This window comes from Narcine bancroftii, chromosome 7 (genome assembly GCF_036971445.1).
Source record: "Narcine bancroftii isolate sNarBan1 chromosome 7, sNarBan1.hap1, whole genome shotgun sequence".
NCBI classification, from domain to species: Eukaryota; Metazoa; Chordata; class Chondrichthyes; order Torpediniformes; family Narcinidae; genus Narcine; species Narcine bancroftii.
The window spans coordinates 168170286-168190595 of NC_091475.1; the positions used below are offsets into that span (position 1 = coordinate 168170286).

At 41.8% G+C, this 20310-nt stretch overlaps 1 protein-coding gene and 1 long non-coding RNA gene across 15 annotated transcripts in view; one reads left to right on the top strand and one right to left on the bottom strand.

The window, feature by feature from the left end:
• The window catches only part of pdgfd (platelet derived growth factor d), a 365062-nt gene that overhangs the window by 73249 nt on the left and 271503 nt on the right, over positions 1 to 20310 (bottom strand). For 7 of the 9 annotated variants that reach the window (XM_069891208.1, XM_069891209.1, XM_069891212.1 and 4 more), the window contains one exon: positions 6106 to 6310. In XM_069891208.1, the coding sequence (XP_069747309.1) occupies positions 6106 to 6310 (205 nt within the window). Of the gene's footprint in view, positions 1 to 6105; positions 6311 to 7979; positions 8002 to 20310 lie in introns of those variants that run through there. The other 2 variants (XM_069891216.1, XM_069891211.1) reach the window with 2 other exon arrangements.
• Positions 14774 to 20310, top strand: part of LOC138739352 (uncharacterized) — a 188564-nt gene continuing 183027 nt past the window's right edge. For all 6 annotated transcript variants that reach the window (XR_011342194.1, XR_011342197.1, XR_011342196.1 and 3 more), the window contains exon 1: positions 14774 to 15065. This is a non-coding gene — a long non-coding RNA (uncharacterized lncRNA). The remainder of the gene's footprint in view (positions 15066 to 20310) is intronic.

The following is a 20310-nucleotide window of genomic DNA, read 5'->3' on the forward strand; positions in this document are numbered from 1 at the left end:
CGACTTCACGTAAGGAGGAAGAAAACTACAAGTGAAAGAAAGAAGCATCTCATCTATGCCATTCTATTCATAAACATAATATTGTGTACTAAAGTTAGTCTACCTGGGTACTTGAATAAACATAATCAAAAAAATGCAAATTTTGTGCATTTTAAAACAAAATCGATTACATGCTTAATTGGAAAGCTGTGTTACTAGGCAACTAAGGAGTGATAATTCCAGGAATGACTGTGGGAATTTAAGCAATAACTTTTTTTGTCCCTTTCTCAAAATAAAATTTACTTCAATTATACACATGCTAATAGTATTATTTCTGGCAATTGTCTAAACTCACAACTTCCTATTTTGAATGTGATTAAAATTTTAACTATTGAGAAAGTTTATAACAGTTTCCTTAAATGAAGTGGTTGTTTTTTTTTTAAATATAAGTATCATTCACCTCACTTGGTGATTTTATTGAATATGAAGTTTTATCAGACTTTAATTAAAGAGTGACACAAAACATACTTCAGGTGATATGACTTTTGATATTGTAGGGAATAGAATGGAGGAACACCAAATAATTTGAGATTGTGCAGAATTTTACTCAGCTACTTCAGATGTGTGCAAAATATCCACATGCAAATTTATTCACCGCCAACATCAGTATTCTTCAAAGCTGTTTGACCTTGAAATCAAAAAATTCTATCAGAAATTTTGTTTATTTTAATTTTCAGTGGAATGCTATGAAAATATATGAGGAAATATATGCTGAAGGGGATAGGGATCAGTCAACGCTTGAGAAAAAAACATTGACAGAGAAAACAGTGTGAAAGGGTGATCTCAAGTCAAAAGTTAATTTGGGAAGTGAAACTACATGTGTTCCCAATGGTCTGAAGATGGGCAAGAGCCACAAATGATTGTAATTGATGTAGGGTCAGACTTTCGGTATTGCTAGGCATAAAGACATTGTCATGGTGAGCTGACCACATAGGTCAGCAATGAGGAATAGAGTGTTTGTAAAGTCAGAACTGTCTCAGCACAGTTGCTTTCTGACATCTTGTGAAAAATGCATATATGTTCTCACTGCAGAAAATAAACTTTAATAAGAACTATGTTCTTTTCATTGAATCATGGCAGAAAATCATCCAGTATATGGCTAATGCATGTATATGTTGCACTATAAATATAAAATTAACCTTCAGAGGTAAAAATTGCATTTCTATTGCTAAAAGAGGGATAGAAGCAGAACAGCTCCACCTTTGGAGTAAGTCAAAGATACCTTTAATTTATTGTTAAAGAAATGAACAGTAGAGAATGTATTATGTTTATTCCTAAGATTCCTATTTTTAAATTAAGGTCACACATAGCATCATAAAAGCATCAAAGGTAATTGAATATTGCAGAATTTGCTCCCTTGATAATTTATCTTTGTCATTTTATTTTTTTTTATGTTCCTCCGCTTCTTAAGAAATTTCCAGTCACACTCTTTGAAAGAAGCCAGAGTACCTTTTTCTCCAGGAAGTCACTTTTATTAGTAACTATTGACAATTTGATGAATAATCTCCAAAGGGCAAGGAGGCTGATCCCTTTACTAAACAGGGATACAAAGCCCATAGATTTCACTCAAAATTCTGCTGAAGAAGCAATAAAATACCAGTAAATATTCTCTAGGTGGTCATGATGCTTTCATTAATTTGGTATTAATTTTAGACAATATTAAATTTAAATAAACTATGCCTATTTACCTAATAAAGAAACACATTTCTTCATTTAAGTAAGAATTGTATTAGGTGAGATCCCTATTTTACACTTTAGGTGGAGCATGCAATTTAGCTCCAATGGACTTGCATATAATTCATTCACTTACACATTGAAGGATCGAGTGGAGCTACAATTAAGCTATATAGTAATAGAATTCTAACTCATACAGCCATATCCATACAACATTCACTCCTGTGGACTTGGTCACAATGAGTGATGTATCATTACTGGAAAATGAAACCCTGGTCTATTCTTACCTTGTAAATCTGGTCATATCTGTTACCTCTGACTGCATCTTCATCTACCCAACAAGATGAAGATCTGGATAACACTGGGCTGGATTAAGCTAATGTGCATCTGTAAAGTAGTGCTGACTTATCCTGCCTTTGAATTATGTCCATCGTTGACTCAGTACTAAGTCCAGCATTGGTTATATATTATATGGAGCTAAGGAATTAGGTATATAGCATCAGTCCTATGCCAGTCACACCTGGCATCTAGTATGGCCCCATTCATTTGAATGCATGGCAAACCTCTTTAAAAGTAGAATAGCACAAAAACTGTATTTGGTGGAATTTGAGCAAAGAATTGCTGATAGAACTCAGCAGGTCTGACAGCATCCATAGGTAGAAATGGTCAGTGAATGTTTCAAGTCCAGACCTGGGTGATTGCTTTGCAGAGCACATGTGTTCAATTTGCAAAGCAACTCTGAGCTTCCAGTTACTTGCTCCTTTAATTTTCCATCCCTCTTCCACTCTGATCTGTTACTCTGTGCCTCCTGTACTGTTACAATGAAGTCCAATGAGCAACAAAACCTTGTCTTCCATCTGGGCATGTCGCAACCTTCCGGATCTAATATTGAATTCCACAACTTCAGGTAACTGAATTTCTATCCACATCCATCATCCATCTGTGAGACAGGATCAGCTTGTTTCTTTTTCTCCCCTTTTTTACCCTCTGGGAATGGAGGATGTACCCAACCAGAGTGCATCTGCCTGCTCTGTATTTCACAACTCCTATATTCTTTTGTTGGTGCTCTCATTCTCTAACTGCACCCATTCACTATTAACTAGATAACCTTGTTCAGAGGTTATTCCCATACTTACCATGGTTTCACCCTATCAGAGACCTCCCCTCCAAAGCCGCTTTCAGGTGGAATAGCTGGGAGAATGTGGCTCCGGAGCCGGCTGCGGGTGTATGTGAAGCGACATTCAGGTGGCAGCGCCGAAGGCGCTGTTCTGGAACCTGACTGTGGAGCAAACGCTGGCTCCTGTCAACAGTAGCTGTAGTCCTGCTGCTTTCGGGTGCCTAGGGGGAGTGCTCAGAAGCGGAGAGTACACCTACCCGAGGAGGGTTGGGGAAGTACTCCTCTGGTCAGGGTTCTCTGCTTTTAGGTGGCCTCCCAACAATCGTATTTGGGTATTTTAGGTGGCTTTACATTTGGGTATTCTGGCCACCTGAAAGCGGCTCTAGAAAGTTCAATGAGTTCCTTTTGTCTCCTTCCCAGGCTGAATAAGGGACTTTGACCTGAAACTTTGTTTCTTTTCACACAGATGAAGCCTTAATCCTGCTGAATATTTCCAGAATGTTCTCTTTTATTTTAGATTTCTAACATTTGCAGTTTTTAAAAAATTTACTTGGTAAGTCCTCTTTGCCCTGTCTTAACTAGAATCCACAGCATTTGTGTCATATCATAGACATTCTCTTTAATATCCAAGATTTCTTTATTGTCATGTAATAGTACAGAACGTAATATTACATGAAATTGCCTTCTGCCTGCCATAAAGCATACAAAGAGTCACCATTAGGGTCCCTAGCATTCCTAACATTAAGAGAGAAAGAGAAACATGGAGTCCCTCCAGAAACATTGAGCGTCCATGGATTCACCTCCAGTGCTTCCGCAGCCTCTGCAGTTGCACAAATTTATCATTCAGTTCATCAGCTATCCAAGCTCCAGATCCAAAACTACAACTCAATCAGGAAGCCTTCAGTCCCCGAGGCCCTTCAGGATCCTTTCTTCATGAATCCCTGGTTCTGATACCTGGTACCCACTAGCCAGTCTCCCCTGATCACGTCGTCAGCAGCCTTATTCTCTCAAATCTTCCCATTCTGTGCACCGTAAAGGATCCCTGTTTCCACACTTGCTGCCCTGTCCTGCTGAATATCTCCAGCATTTTTCTTTTTAGTTCAGAATGCTGGCTTCTGTACTTTTCTACTCATCAGTAGCTTGATGTAGGATTTCTAATGTGCCATCACCTGTTGCGTATCAACCCACTATCCACTCTAGTCTCAGTATTAATCATTTCAATTCATCCATCATCCACAGCCATCTGAGGTGGGGAATTCTCAACTTCCTTTACAATTGGTCCTCCCTGGTTTCACTCTATGCTGGTCAAAATGGCATGCTTGACTTTCTCCAAGTTTTGCTATTTCAGCCCCCTTCTTCGCAACTCAATTTATGCAAGCTAGTATGTTGATTTTGACTCATTTGGTATTTAATGTTCTGAAAGTGAAGGAATTCTTACCAGTTAATCACACTACATTGGTGGTATTTTGAATTTTTAAACTGTCATGATACTAACAGCTTGGATGAGAGCAATACAATTCACATCACATTATTTTAATATTTAAAATAGAAGGCAACATCAGTTTTGAAAGCAACATGAAATTATTGCCTGCATTTAGCTTTGAAGCATCTACTTACAAAAGCAGATGCAATGTTATCTATGGTGATAATTGGGATAATCTTTTTCACATTTACAACCACTTCATAGCCAATTTAATCTGCTGTTCTGTTTTGTGAAAGTCATTCGGAATGATGGTTAAAAGCTTGGGGGAGCAGACTTCACAATATTAGTTGAATTACATATGAAAATATTGGCCTAAAAAGTAATTTTTGTGCTCCATTCACAAAGGATGTAATAATTTAAAGACATGTTGTCAGATATGTGCTGTGTAGAAGGGATTGGTGTATGGGAAATAAGGGTTCAGAAGAGGCCAATCAGTGCTTGCTCTCTGTAGCTTTGCATTCACTGTTCTACCTTGATAAATGGTGGCATGGCTGTGGTGGTACCAGATTCTAATATAGTACTTTATGGGAGAAATCAAAGAGAATAGGACAGCAACAGGCTCACAATGTCAATGCCGAACTTAATGCTGAATTAAAATAAAACTTTGCTATTTGCACTTGATACGTATCCCTCCATTCTTGTACATTCATGTGCCATAAACGTGAAACTAATTAACAGACATAACAAATGGGCTAAGGAAATCATGAAAATCTGTAGACCCCGTGGTTGAAGTAAAAGACACAAAATGCTGGAGAAGCTCAGCAGGTCAAACAATGTCCTTCATGTCAACAATGCAGGAAATCTGCCTCTTTACAACCAGTGCATGAAAGAAAACACATAAAAAGGAATGCTTAAGAGCTTCTTTTCCCTTTTGACAGCTGTCTCCAAATCTTATTTATTCACTCTCTGAGTAATTGGAAATTGCCAGTAATATTAACTTTCAATAGAGGGACTTTAATTTATTAACAGCTTACAAAGATAATTGGCATCCCCAAGTCTTGGGACAACATTAGGTAACAGCTAATTATACAAAACAGTCCTTGGAGGGGTGGCAGTTAAGTGCCAGAGGAGGTGGTAGAAGTAGCTATCATAATTATGATAAGGGCACATTTAGACAGACAAGCAAGGAATAGTGGGATTCAGATCATCTGCAGGCAAATGCAACCAGTTAGATTGACATCATGGTTAGCACAGACTTGAGAGGCCAAGTAGTCTACGTGTATGTTGTCCTGTGCACTCATTTGTCTGAAGAGGGTGCAAAAAAATCATTGAGGACCCCTTCAACCACCCCCCCCACCCCCCCACACAGCATCTTTCAGCTGCTCCCGTCGGGAAAGAGACACAAGAATGCCAGGGCCAGCACCACCAGGCTGAGGAACAGCTTCTTCCCATTGGCAGTGAGAATGCTGGACGACCAAAGGAACTGCTCACACTAACCCTCCGAGATTTTCATATTCACGAAACAATATTTATTTAGTTGTGAATTCTTCTTCTGCATATGTACTGTTTGTTGGTATTGTGTTATGTCTTGTGTGTGTGTGTTTTGCACCGATGACCGGAGAATGCTGTTTCATCCAGTTATTCTTGTGCAATCAGATGACAATAAAATTGTCTTGACTTGTGTTTTATTTTCTATTCTGCAATCCTTCACTGTCAGCTGTATTTGACACTGGAAGTACATTTGCAGCACTTATCACATGATATTCAAACCCTATGGCTTAAAGTTTTACCTGAACATATATAAAACTGATAGGAATTGGGTTTCTTATAACTTATGCATCATTCTGCTTACCTGCAGATATCATTTTCTGGTTCCTCCAGACCAAAGCGAGTATCGAACACCAACTGTATCCTTGTGTTTTCAGGAGAAAGCAGTCTCCATGTCAATAAAATGCTCCTTGGATAGTTGAGAGGAAATCGCGGGCTCTGTATATATCCATTATTCATGACATTGATTGTATCCTCTTGTCGATAAATTGCTGTGAGGTGATTGCTCTCTGTTAGTAGTCACAACTTGTACAAATTAGTTGGCTGTTTAATTATTGAAGAACAAATGCAAAAAAGCAGCAAGCATAACAGTGAATGACAATTATTTAAATATTTAACACTTTATACAGTTTATTTTACATTTAAAAACTCAATTTGTCACCAAGACAACACTGGACAACAAAGATTTTGCTTCCTGAACACTTTTGGGTGTATTTTGGGCCGCTGATTACAAAAATCATCTTAGAAATTTCCTATTGCATACTGTTTATTTAAGATACAACTTATTTTGTGATTTCCTGTCATAGTTTGTAAGCTATTTTAGTCACTCCAAGCATGCCTGGGCATGCACTCAGTGCAGGAGCTGGGCAAATGTTGCCTTTAGCCTGGGCATGCTTAGTCAGACAGACGATAAAAGTAGCTCATATATACAGATGCTATGCATTTCATTGATATAGATAGAGCGCATGTTGATGCACATGTTCATCAGGCAATAGCATAGTGAGTGTACTTAACAATAGCATTTATTGTCTTCAGGAAGATTCAATACAGCAGAAATGACTTGTCAATGTTGTAACAGTAGTGATACATTCTGTTACATTTGAGATGAGTATATGTACGCTTAATACTAAATTCAATAAAAGTTAATTTAATATTTCTCCAACTTTCTACGTTAAACAGCAAATCTGAAATTATCTTTGTGTTCAGCTTAACCTTGTCTTTCATAATCCCCAATTTTTTTTCAGGAAGCAAACCTTTTGAAAAAATTATTGCCATCAGAAATCTGTCCAGAATTACAAATATATAGACAGTGTTGGTCTTTGAGGATTAGAAATGGTTAAGTTTTGGTTCGTGCACTAAACAAAACAATAAATAAATCTGGCATAATATTTGGTCCATGTACAAGAGGCCTATATTAAACAATTATATAAATAAAATAAAAATCTGCCTTGTTAGACAATAGGAGCAATTTACTACACAATTGTTACAAATAAACTTTGCAGTATATCTTTTAGTACACTGATGTTTTCAAAAAGTTAAAAATTGCACATTGATATAATACTAAATTGCTATTTAAAAGGTGATTGCATTAATTAATACAAAAGCAAGAAGTAAAAATATTGAACAAGGGCAGAGAGTTGATATTGAAGTAGATAATTTCAGTTGAACAGACAGAATGGGCATATATATTATAAGACAAATGACTGTTTTTCAAAAAAGCTGATGCTTTTTATAATTAAGGTGGCAATTAGCTTACCATGAAATCAATCCTTCAATTACAAAAATGATGAAATACAATTGCAAAACACTTTATCGGGTTCGATCTAACTTTTATACCTGTATTTATTATACATCAGCTGAAGCAGAAATAAGGCTCGACATCAATGAACTCAGAAAACATAATATGTCAATGGAAACAATTCACAACTATGCTACAGTTGGCTTCATTTTTAAATAGAACCTGTCCGATGCATGAAATACAGTTGTATCCATCAGCTTGATTTATGCCCGTCAACCGTACAAGATTGTTTTCACTCGTAAGAAATCATTAAAAGTAAAACCAGAATAAAAATCTGGATGAAAAAGTACAGATTGAAGATCTGGATTTTAAGTGAAGAGAGTTTAAGATGAACCTTGGTGGATAATGGAATTTGAGAGAACAATAAAAATTCTGCCTACATTTGGCTTCTCTGATCACGCTTAATTATCCAGAATTCACGAATGCACAAAATCAACCTCGAGTGAGCATTGATGATGATTTTGGGTTCTGTATTATTAATTTTTTTTCCTCAAAGGAGCCACAAATGAGATCACTGATTAAAATAACAATTCAATCTTAATTTTATCTTCCTTTAACTGTATATAAATGTATAAAATTAAGGAAGGAGTGGATAAGATGGAGGATGGTAAGTTGTTCACATTGGTGGGGGAGTCGAGGACAAGGGGACATGGGCTTAAGATTTGAGGGAGTAGATTTAGAATGGAGATGAGGAGGAACTGCTTTCCCAGAGAGTGGTGAATCCATGGAATTCACTGCCCATCCAGGCAGTGGAGGCACTTCAGTAAATATATTTAAGACAAGGTTGGTATGGGGAAAAGGCATGTAGGTGGAGATGAGCCTATTATCAGATCAGCCATGATCTCACATAGTGGAGCAAGCTCGACGGGACGGATGGGCTATTCCTGCTCTTATTTCTTATGCTCCTAAGTTAATACTGCACAATGACAAATTGTGTCTCATGTTCATGACAAGGCATTCTGATTCTGAAATTCTGATTCTCTTCTAAAGAAGGTACAAGTACAGGCCCAATGGGCTGGATGGCCTACTCCTGCTCCTATTTCTTATGTTCTTATACTGTAACTGATCAAATCAACATGGTTTGCATAGTGGTTAGTGCAACGCTAACAGCTATTAATGCGGCTGTAAAGTTTGCATGTTTTCCCCGAGTCTGCGTGAATTTTCCCCAGGTTCCCTCCTACTTTTCAAAGACATACAGGGTTGGTAGGTTAATTGAATGTATTTGGGCAGTGTGGGCACATGAGCTGGAAGGGCCTGTCACCATGCTGTATCTCTAAATTAAAGCTATAAATTAAAAAAAATACTAAGATGTGGAACCTTTAACATCACGTAATACTCAGTCAAGGGCAAGGACTGGCAATTATTGCTTTTCACACTGTAAGATATTTCAGAATACTTTAATAATATGATGATAAAAAATGGACAATAATAGGAAGCTAAAGCGGTGTCTTAAAAAAAAGCCTCTATCCTTAAAGAACCCCACAACCCAGGCCATGCCCCTTCATTCTGCTACCATCAGGGAAAAGGTATAGGAGCCTAAAGATGAGCACTCAATGGCACAAGGACAGCTCCTTCCCCGCTGCCATCAGATTCCTGAATAATTAAAGATATTGCCTTACTTTTCGGGCACTATTATTTTAATTTTTTTATGGTAGTAATGTTGCAAGATGGTTATAATATGAATGTTTACACTATGACGCTGCTTCAAACACCAAATTTCATGACTTGTTCACGACGGTGAATTCTGATTCTAGTTTGATGAGAGAATTAGGGAATAGGACTAAAAGAGCAGTTGAAAACATATATTTAAGGAACTTTTGAAAGAAGGGTTAACGTGGATGAGTTCCAGGTAAGGCAGGTGTTACTGTTTTTACTGTTTTCATTTGTTTTATATTGGCTCAATGTATCAAATTACTTACTTCAATCTTTGTTCCGCATGTCTTCACGATATTTATACTGGTAAAGAAATCATGGAGAGAACAGGAAACTTTTCTATTTTTGTTTGGCCTATTTTGAGATGTTGTCTGCTCCTTGGCTTTGTTAGGTTGGTAAATAAAACAAAAATGACTAGATGGTGACTTAAGGTGACTGGACAGAAAAAAGGGTTGGTTAAGCAGAAAAAAAAAACTAATAGTGGACACAAATAAAATTCTAATGGATTGATGCTCAACTATCTTTTCAAGTAAGTAAAAATAAACAAATAGTTGAAGTTGCCCCATTAAACTACAATCAAAATCATATTTTTATGTGAATGCTCTGTATTTTTATACCATCAGAATATTTTACACTGATTATCTGTAAGAATATGGTTAACACTGAAGAAGGAGGCCTCTAAGCCAGATTTCTTACATTTTTGCTTGTGATATTTTCTGCAGTCATGTATTTCTCTTTGCTTCAGATCGCTGCTCAGTGCCAGAGACTGCATGGGAGCAGTCTCTTTGGGCCACTGAATCTGCGCCGTCCATAAAACACCCATTTAAACTAATTCTATGTTAATCCCATTTTATTTATTCTGCTCAGATTCCCATCTACTAACACTAACCCCACCCCCAGATTCTATCACTCATCTACACAGTGGAGGCCATCTGCAGTTACCAATTAATCCATCAACTCACACATCTTTGCGATGTGGGAAGAAATGGAAAACACGGAGAAAACTTATGCAGTAATGGAGAAAGTTTTAATTCCAGACAAACACCACCTCAGATCAGGATTGAATCCAGGTCTCTGGAACTGATTCAGTGACTCTGCTTGGTGTACCACTGTACTGCTCAGTTCCCTCTGTGCCAAAGTATTCTCTACTCCATCAATACATAGAGTTGATTGAGATTTCGCCCTTCTTTTCTAATGATAATTTCAATAGGGATGACCACCTCATTACCTTCCTAATTCTTATCTCCCTATGAGTAAATAATCATTTTTCATTCATTCATGCTCTGTCATTATCTAATCTATAAAGCAATCTTTCATTATTTTTATTAGCTTTTTTAATTTGAATTGAAATTTATGATGCCAGGATTACCACTTTGCATTTGTTCTTCATTTCTTTCATTACTAAAACATAATTTGCAGAATAATGATGGCCTGAACTCTCAATGTGAATTAAAGTGTTTGCATCAATGCAAAATACATCCCGCGCTGCTTGATAGATCGGGTTAAATTGAACGATGCACCAAATACATGGAAAAAGTAAGTGGTTAGCTTGTTTCCACAATGTTAGTGAAAGAGGATAGGAAAAGGAGCTGGTGTGGTGGTGTGAGTAGTGGAGGAAACACAGCCACCACGTTGAGGGTCGTTAACAACAGTTTTATTCAAATTCACACGCCCCTATAATGAGCTCAGTCACCTGGTGCATTGTGACATCATAATCGCTGCCCAGAGCGTGCGCTCGAAGGGATGCTGGAGTCAGAGAGAAACCTCTGACAACGCCTTTTCCCCATGGCTGCCCCGCCACGTGGCAATACAAGCAGGGCCGGTTCGCCATGAGGATGTGAGCCGCCACACAACCCCCCACAGAACCGGATACGCGTCCTGTCGCTTTGGCGGCTGGCCCCGGCGATTGGGCGCGGCTGTCTGCACTGGCTGTAAAAAGTTTCTCTCTCCCCCTAATGTCCAGGGTGAAGGTTCCGCCGGACCAGTAAAAGACTTTGTATGGCCCCTCATACAGCCGCTGTAGCGGTTCACCTTGTGGTCCCCTCCGCACGAAAATGAACTGGGCCGAGTCGAGCTCTTTGGGGAGATGAAACGGCCGGGTGCCATGGTTTTCCGGGGATGGGGGAGCTAGGGAGGCCAGTCGCCTGCGTAGGTCCACCAGCAGGTTTTTGTCGGTGGCCATGGTGTCAGGGTCTGGGCCAAAAAACTCACCCAGCAGGGAAAGTGGTGCACCATAGACCATCTCTGCTGCTGAAGACTGCTGGTCCTCCTTGGGTGTCGTCCTAATCCCAAGGAGGACCCAGGGTAGTTTGTCCGCTCAGTCTGGTCCAGAGAGCCTAGCCATAGTGATGCCTTCAGGTGCCTGTGGAACCTCTCCACCAACCTATTGGACTGAGAGTGGTATGCTGTGGTGTGGTGGAGCTTGACCCCCAGGAACTTTGCCATCTGAGTCCATAGGGCAGATGTGAACTGCGCCCGACAACGTCAACATGGATGTGTTGGAATCTGCAAAATGCCGGGTTGAAGTTCTGGATGGGGGCTCGCGTGTGTCGCTGGACATTGGAGGTCTGGCACCTGGTACAGTTCCTGGCCAGTTCCACCACCTCCTTTTTCAGCCCGTGCCACACAAACCACTCCGTGACCATCTGCATGGTTGTCTTTACCACTGGGTGAGCGAGATCGTGGATCAGACTGAAGACCTTCGCCCTCCAGTGTGGCAGGACCACCAGGCGCAGTGTGCCTGTTGAGTCATTGCAGAGCAATGTGTCCGGGCTGCTGGGCACCCAGTCATCCTCGAGTTTTAGGCCTGAGTTGGTGGTCCGCAAGGCTTGCTTCTCCGCATCGTTCCTCTGTGCCTGAGCCATTGCTCGTAATCCAGGCGGGGCGCAAGACTGTTGATGGCTGGACGGGAGAGCGCATCCACCACTACATTGTCCTTGCTGGCCCTGTGTCGCATGCTGGTCGTGAACTCAGACACGTACGAGAGATGGTGCTGCTGACTGGCGGACCACGGATCCTTGGCCATCGCCAGTGCTTGAGTGAGGGGATTGTGATCCATGAAGGCTGTGAATGGCCTGACCTTGAGGAAGTAGAAAAAATGGCGGATGGCCAAATATAGTGCCAGGAGCTCCCGGTCGAAGGCGCTGTATTTGAGCTCCGGCGGGCACAGCTGCTTGCTGAAAAAGGTCAGCGGGCTCCATTGTCCTTCGAGCCACTGTTCCAGAATCCCCCCACTGCTGTAGCTGAGGCGTCAACGGAGAGCGCCGTGTGCGCCTCCAACCACGGGTACACCAGCAGTGTGGTGCTGGCTAGAGCCTCTCTTGTCACAATGAAAGCCCTGTCCGCCTCCTCTGACCATGATAAAGTCTTTTCTTTGGTGGCCATGAGTGCGAACAATCGGCGCATGGTGCGCACGGCTCCGGGGATGAAACGACGGTAAAAGTTCACCATCCCTGCGAACTCTTGGAGGCCTTTCAGGGTGGAGGGTTTGGGGAATCGTTGAACAGCCGCTACCTTCTCCAGTGCCGGCACAGCCCCAGCCACTGAAATGGTGTGCCCCAGTAACTGGAAGGACTCCTTGCCGAACTGGTATTTGGCCATGTTGACTGTGAGGCTGAAATCAGCCAGCCAGGCAAAGAGTGTGCAGAGGTGGGCTTTGTGTTCATCACGGTTGTGACTGGCAATGAGAATATCATCCAGGTAAATGAACACAAAGTCCAGATCTTTTCCAACCATGTCCATGAGGCACTGGAATATTTGGGCTGCGTTCTTTAGACCGAAGGCATATGCAGGAACTTGAAGAGGCCAAAAGGGGTGATAACGGCCGTCTTACCCACGTCATCTGGATGCACCAGTATCTGATGGTATCCCCGCATGAGGTCCATTTTGGAGAAGACCCATGCACCGTGGAGGTTGTCAGAGAAGTCCTATATGTGGGACACCGGGTACCCGTGGTTGCATTATTCAACCAACGGTAGTCCAGCCCCTGGACAATTTTGGGACCATATGGAGTGGCGATGCCAAGGCGCTGTCCAAGCACAGGACGATTCCCAGTTCCTGGAGCCTGGAGAACTCCTCCTTTGCCTTCTGGGGCTTCTCAGGCGGCAGCCATCTTGGTCTAGCATGCTGCGGGGGGCCCTGTGTGGTGATGTGGAGGAAGACCCCATGCTGGGGTAGGGCGGTGTTGAACCAAGGCTCTAAGATGGTGATGAATTCATGGAGGATCTTGTCAAACTCATCCCTGGGAGCAGCTATGGCGGTGATCTCAGGCCTACGGGCTTGAGCTGTGTCCAGTCAGGTGGAGTGGAACATTTAGGCGTTGACCAGCCTTTTGCCCTACATGTCAACCAGTAGACCGTGAGCTCTGAGGAAGTTGGCCCCTAACAGCACGATGGCCACGGAGACTAGAATGAACCTCCAGTGGAACTTCTCCTTCCCAATCTGGATCTCTGCCCTGCGTGTGCTGTAGGTCCTGATGGTGCAGGTGTTGGCCGCCCACAGGGTTGGATCTCGAGATCGGGTGCGAGTCTCTAATGCTGTGGGTGGAAGGATGCTGAGCTCATCCCCTGTGTCCACCAGGAATTGGCAGCTGGTGGATCCGTCACATGAAGGAGGCTGTTTGTAAGGCCAGCCGTCACAGCCATCAATGGCGGCTGTCCTGCTCGTTTCCCTGAAATCCGCAGGGCTGGCAGCACTTACAGGCTTGCGCTCCCCAGTGCTGGTGGGAGAAAGACCAGGTCAATTGGCCCTCCTCTGGCTTGGTCTTGGGAGTGGCTTGCGGTCGGCTGGCTCCTGGTCATACCACCTGGTTGAGGGCTGCCTTGTTCTTCCTCTTCGTGTGCCAGAGGGCATCCGCACGGGGTGCTGCTCTCCTCGTGTTCGAGAAGTCTTCATCTGTGAGGAGCAGCTGGATGTCCTCTTGAATCTGCTCCAGGAATATATGGCAGAAGAGAAAACAAGGCTTGTGGTCTTCTGCCAGGGCTAGTATTTCATCCATTAGTACCGATGGACTATGGTCTCCAAGCCCATCTAGGTGAAGGAGCCTGGAAGCCCATTGCTGGGGAGTTAGCCCGAAGCAGCAGGTCTTTAAGGGTGGTGTAGTTGCCCATAGCTGGGGGGTGGTGGATGATCAAATCCACCCTCGCTGCCATATCTTGGTTCAGTGCGCTCACGATATGATAGAACATTGTGGTATCTGAGGAGATGTTGCGGAGTTGAAATTGTGCTTCCGCCTGCCCGAACCATGTTCTCAGTCTGTGGGTCCAAAAGGGGGAATGTTTGATGGAGACAGTGTTAACCTCTGCTGAAACCACGATGTTTCGAGTCCAGAAAAACATCTGGGCTCATTGGGGTCACCACTGTGGCGGTATGAGCTGTGGAGGAAACACAGCCACCATGTTGAGGGTCATTAATGACTGTTTTTATTCAAATTCAACACGCCCCTTTAAGGGCAGCATGAGCTCAGAAACCTGGTGCATTGTGATGTCATAATCGCTGCTGGAAGGGATGCTGGAGTCAGAGAGAAACCTCTGACAACACCATTTCCCCATGGCTGCCCCGCCACGTGGTGATACAAGTGGCATCGGTTTGCCATGAGGATGTGTGCCGCCACACTGAATCATTTTGAGAATACCAGCCACATTAGGATGACAAATGAAGTGAATCAGGAGAATAGATGTGGATTTTAGCATTGGATAAAATGACAGAGGTAGGAAAGGATGGGAACGATATTTAAGTCCAAGAATGAGAACTTGAGGCACTAGTTTCCAGAAGGTCAAAGTGGAGCACATCACCAAGGACTGGAATAAGTGCAGGTAAGAAAGTGTAAGAAAGGGCTAACACTGGAATTAAAACTGGGATTGTCTGCTATTGACAATGTAGTGTTTGACTCTTTCATCATCTGATTGTAGACAATAACTGACCAACAGAATGTGCCTGTTTATGTGGGTGTCTTATCCTGTCTACTCTGAAGGTCAGGTCAGGTCAATATAGACATTAGGGGTGACACTTTATCACAATCAAGAAAGGTCAATTGGAATAAAAAGGGATAAGGGAGAATGAATGTGGAGAGGGGAATTAGAGGAAGCAATACTCAGTTGAATAGTTTAGGATTAAGCCAGCTCCCTTGTGATGCAGGCCCAACATTCAATGTATTAAGGTATCTGCAAATGTGTTATGGACACACATACAAGTATATCTTGGGGCTTCAGGTCATCCTATTGCTAAAATGGGATGCTTTCTGAAAGATTTTAACCTGAGAAACCAACTCATATAATACCAATTTCTGTAGCTTCACAATCAAAATAATTTGAAGGAATTTCAGATAATGGAAAGTAAAATCTGCAGGCAAGTCTGCTGGAAAATATTGGATAAGTAAAGGCTCAATGGGGATTAATGTAGAGATAGAATCGTTGCAAGGATTGGGGCATAGAAGACTGATACTTCTAAAATGTTACAAGAGTGGCATGGTAATGGAATGAACAAAACAAGAAAAATGTAGCTCTGCATCCTCAAGGTATAGCTGAACAGGTTACTGAAGGAGAAGAATGCAGCCAAAAGGAAGGCTTCTGCCTTGGCAGCATTAAGGGGAAAATTGACAGGGATCAGCATTAGAAAGATGGAGATGAAGGAACCAGCTGGAAATCAAAAGAGGAAGCAGAATAGTGAATATAAAATAATCAATGCACAAAATGAACTTCCCCAGTCTTTCAGATTATGTTAACAAACAGAAGTCTGGACTATAAAGAGATAGAAATTAGGTCAGAAATACTGAGATAGACTGGTACTCATACAGGCCAGGGAGAAGTACTGTAGCATGAGAAACTTGCGCCTTGTAAGCTCCAAACAAAATGGAACGAGCACCAGGAAATGTGGCTTCTGACTTTCTGGTGGGAATCTGCTTATCTGAACATTTTTATTTCAGAAGCAGAATGGACACAGGAATTTGCCTTCATTGAGATTCCTTAATTTATATTCTGCACTCATGTCTGTACAGCGGCAAAATCTTGAATGAGGAGCCCAGTTGTAGCCTGGAAGAGTTCCAATGCACAAAAAACATGCCTTGTTCATGTCCCTCTGATCTCCTAGATGCACACTCCTATTCCCTCTCTTTTCTTAATATTGCAACATCCATTCATTCAGGTGTAATATCATCTCTGTAGCTGAATGAATGCCACTTATCTTGTAGTATGTCTCCTTAAGAACTGGTTGCCAAGGCTGCAAGGCTAAGTGCTCGTAGCACATCGAGATTGCAATAGATTTTGGGTTGAAACTTATGCTACTAAAGACAGTCTTGCCTAAGCATATCTGAGTGCACAGGTCACGAGCTGGCTTGGGTAAACTCCCTGGATATTGTTGCACATTAGCCTCTGTGACTTTTCCAATTATTTTAAAATTCCAGTGACTTGTTGACAGATTGAACATTTGTATTGTGTTTAACTGAGCCCTGTGAAACAAAATGTCTGAAATAGCTATCTAAGTTTAACTGAACTGCTGTTGTTCTCATAAAATTTCACTTTTTTATAACCATAACTTAATTGAAATAGAAATATTTTGGTCAGCTTTCCTTTCTGAGAAATGTAAAATGCACCAGTAATCATTATACTGGTAAATATTAAAGACATTGAAAAAATTCCAGAATGCACATCATCGCTTGGACATGAAATGTGCTTTTGAGTAGGGAGCTGTCTTCATTAAAGATAGTGGTTCTGTCAACTGTGGCTCTGTGGCATCATTGTCATCTCCAGTCATGTCTCAGCCGATAGTTCAAAATTTTAGGCTTTACACTTTACTGTCTTTTGGATAGATATTAAAACACCTATCTGATATCTTAGGTGGATATGGGACTGCTTCACTGAAGAGCAGTGTTGTTATTCCTGATATTTTGACAAAGAACATTAAACTTAAAAGTAGGTCTTGTATGTTATACACCTTAATTAGTCACCTCTCTGTGGTGAACTGCTGAACTTTCCAAATTATGTCGATAAAGCACACCTCCTTATTAAGTCCACTTCCTTCCTCCTGACAAATGGCCTTTTGCCATATAAAGGAGGACATCGCGAATGCCGCAACATATTTGGTGGATGAATCTGCCCCTTTCTAGGTGGAGAGTGGTGTATCCAATTTCGCCCTGGCCGCAACCTTTAATCAGGAAGGCTGCCCATTGCCCTTTCTCCCACACCCTCCAGGGCCCTGAAATCTGACACTCTTCTATATAGAAGGAGCCTCAAATGATAGTTGAGGCAGTACAGCAGTGGAGGCATTACCTGACCAGCAGACGTCTTACCCTGCTCACGGGCCAACGGGCCGTGGCATTCATGTTCAACAATAAACAGTGGGGTAAGATAAAGAATGGTAAAATTTTGAGGTGGAGGATGGAGTTCTCCACCTACAATTACAACATTCTGTACCTGCTAGGGAAGCTTAACGAGCCCTCAGATGCTCTGTCACAGGTGGATCGCCTCAAAGCCCTCCAGAATTGCCACCCTGATGTCATGAGACTTTTTTCTCTTTATCAAATCTCAGATTCTGCCATACTCCATTGGGGATGTCAGAGACATGACCTGTGCGGAGTGCAAGCCACACTTCTACCAACTGGGCAGGGCGCGCCTGTTAAAAAGCCACGTGCCCCTTCGAATGCCTGAGCATGGACTTCAAGGTCTCCCTTCCCTCCAACAACTGCAATACATATTTCTTCACTATTATCGATTAGTATTTGCAGTTCCCCTTTGCCATCCCCTGCCCTGACATGACCACCATTACAGTCATTGGGGCCCTGCACAACCTGTTCAGCTTGTTTGGGTACTCATCATACATCCACAGCAACCAGGGGTCCTCGTTTATGAGTGATGAGCTGCGCCAATTCCTGCTGGCCAGGGGTATCGCCATCAGCAAGACCATGAGCTTTAACCCCTGGGAGAATGGTCAGGTAGAGAGAGAGGACATCACCATGTGGAAGGCCATCCTTCTTGCCCTAAAATCCAGGGGACTGTCTGCCACTCACCACTCGATTGCTGCTATGTAGTGCCACTAACACTACCCCTCACAAAAGAATTTTCTCCTTTCCCAAGAAGTCCGCATCAGGGACCACACTACCCTCCTGACTGACGTTTCCAGGGCCGGTCATGCTACGAAAACAAAACCGACTCCTAGACAAACCCCTAATATGTGTATGTAGCCTACTAGGATGGGCGTGAGGAAATTGTCTCCATCTGGGATCTTGTGCACGGGGGGGGGGGGGGGGGCCTGAGGAGCACAACCACCAGGCAACACCCCCCCCTTACGTGGATACGCAATACATACTGTTGCACCTCCCCCCCGTCACTCCAGCCAAGCTGTCACGTCCCCAGCAGGTCAACACAGCGCTGAAGTTGCAGGACGAGACAGTGGCCCTGGCCGCAACCCGCAACTGGCGTTCCACTGGTCAGTATGGAATATCAAGCCACTGGACCAACTTAACCTATAAGACTGTGGCCCCACATCACCCTGCAGGACAATAAAGAAAACAAGGGGTGAATGTGGTGAACTGTTGTATTCCTTATTTCCTGGCTCTGCCCCGTTCTGTGACCCCTCCCTCTTTGACCTAGTATAAAGTCTCTAACGCCTTGACCCTTCCCCAGAAAGCCCAGGTCATGGCACAGGACGAGGTCCCTGTCCATTGTGAATAAAAGCCTTTAAGTTAGTGACTCAGTCTCAGCCTCTCGACTTACTTACTGTACATCACTCTCATCCTCTGTCACTCCAAAGAGAAAAGCCTGAGGTCACTCAATATCTCCTCATTGGACAGGTTCCCCAATCCAGACAGATCCTAGTAAATCTCCTCTGTACTCTCTCTAATCCTTCCATATCCTTCCTATTATGAGGCTACCAGAACTGAGCATAATACTCAGCGTGGTATAACCAGAGTTTTATAGGGCTGCAGTATTATATCATGGCTTTTGATCTCAATTCCCTGACCATTGAAGGTCAGGCCAACGTATGCCTTCTTTTTTTAAAATTTATTTTTTATTGAAGTTTAAACAAATATTTCCATGAGATATATTTCAGATATTATACATAACCATATAACATATAACCATATAACAGAGAAGAAGAAAGACAGAAAAAGAAAAAGAAGAAAACTATATACAAGTAGGGAGTGATTATTTTGTAATATCATAATCATTGATTTGTAAGAATAAGGTCAGGCCAATGAAGTATTATGTTGTTAAACTATTTTTCCCAATATGAATCAAATTGTTCCAATTTATAATTAACAGATGCTGTTATCTTCATTTATAAATGTCCAGTATAATTTTCTTCCACACATTTAAAGTTGGACGTTCCTGTGATAACCATTTCCAGATAAGATTCTTTTTACCAGTCACCAACAGTATATTCATTATTTATCTCTTTTCAACCATTCTTGAGGTATATATAAACTCCAAACTTTCTAAGGGTATTTCATATTTAAAAATATCTTGTAGGGCAGTGAATACCCCACTCCAATAATCTTTGATAACACAGCATTCCCAAAAATATGGTAATAGTTTGCATTTTGATTTCCACTATTTCTCCAGCAAATAGGAAGGTTACTATTATAATGGGATTTCTGAGAGGGTGTAATAATATATCAGGTTTTTCCACCCAAACTCCCTCCATTTCTGTGAACTGGTACACTTCCATTGATACCTCCATATTATTCTCCATTATTCCTCAGATATAGTATTCCCTCTTTCCTTTTCCCATTTTGTTTTAATGTATGAAGTCGAGCCTGTTTTAAGATTTGACAGATTTTGTATACACATGAAATGATTTCACTACTATTATCTGAATTACATGCTTTTCTAAACAGTTATAATCAAACATATACTTGCCTCAGTTACATGTTTAACTCTCTTATTAACTTAATGGCGCATCTGCAAATACTGATAAAAGTCTTGTTTTTCTAATAAATTTTTCTCTTTAAGAATTTCAGAATTTCTTTCATTATATGACAAAGAACTGTTATTCCTTTAGCTATCCAGTCCTAAAATTTTGTATCAAATTTATTCGGCAGAAAATCCAAGTCATTCGCACACC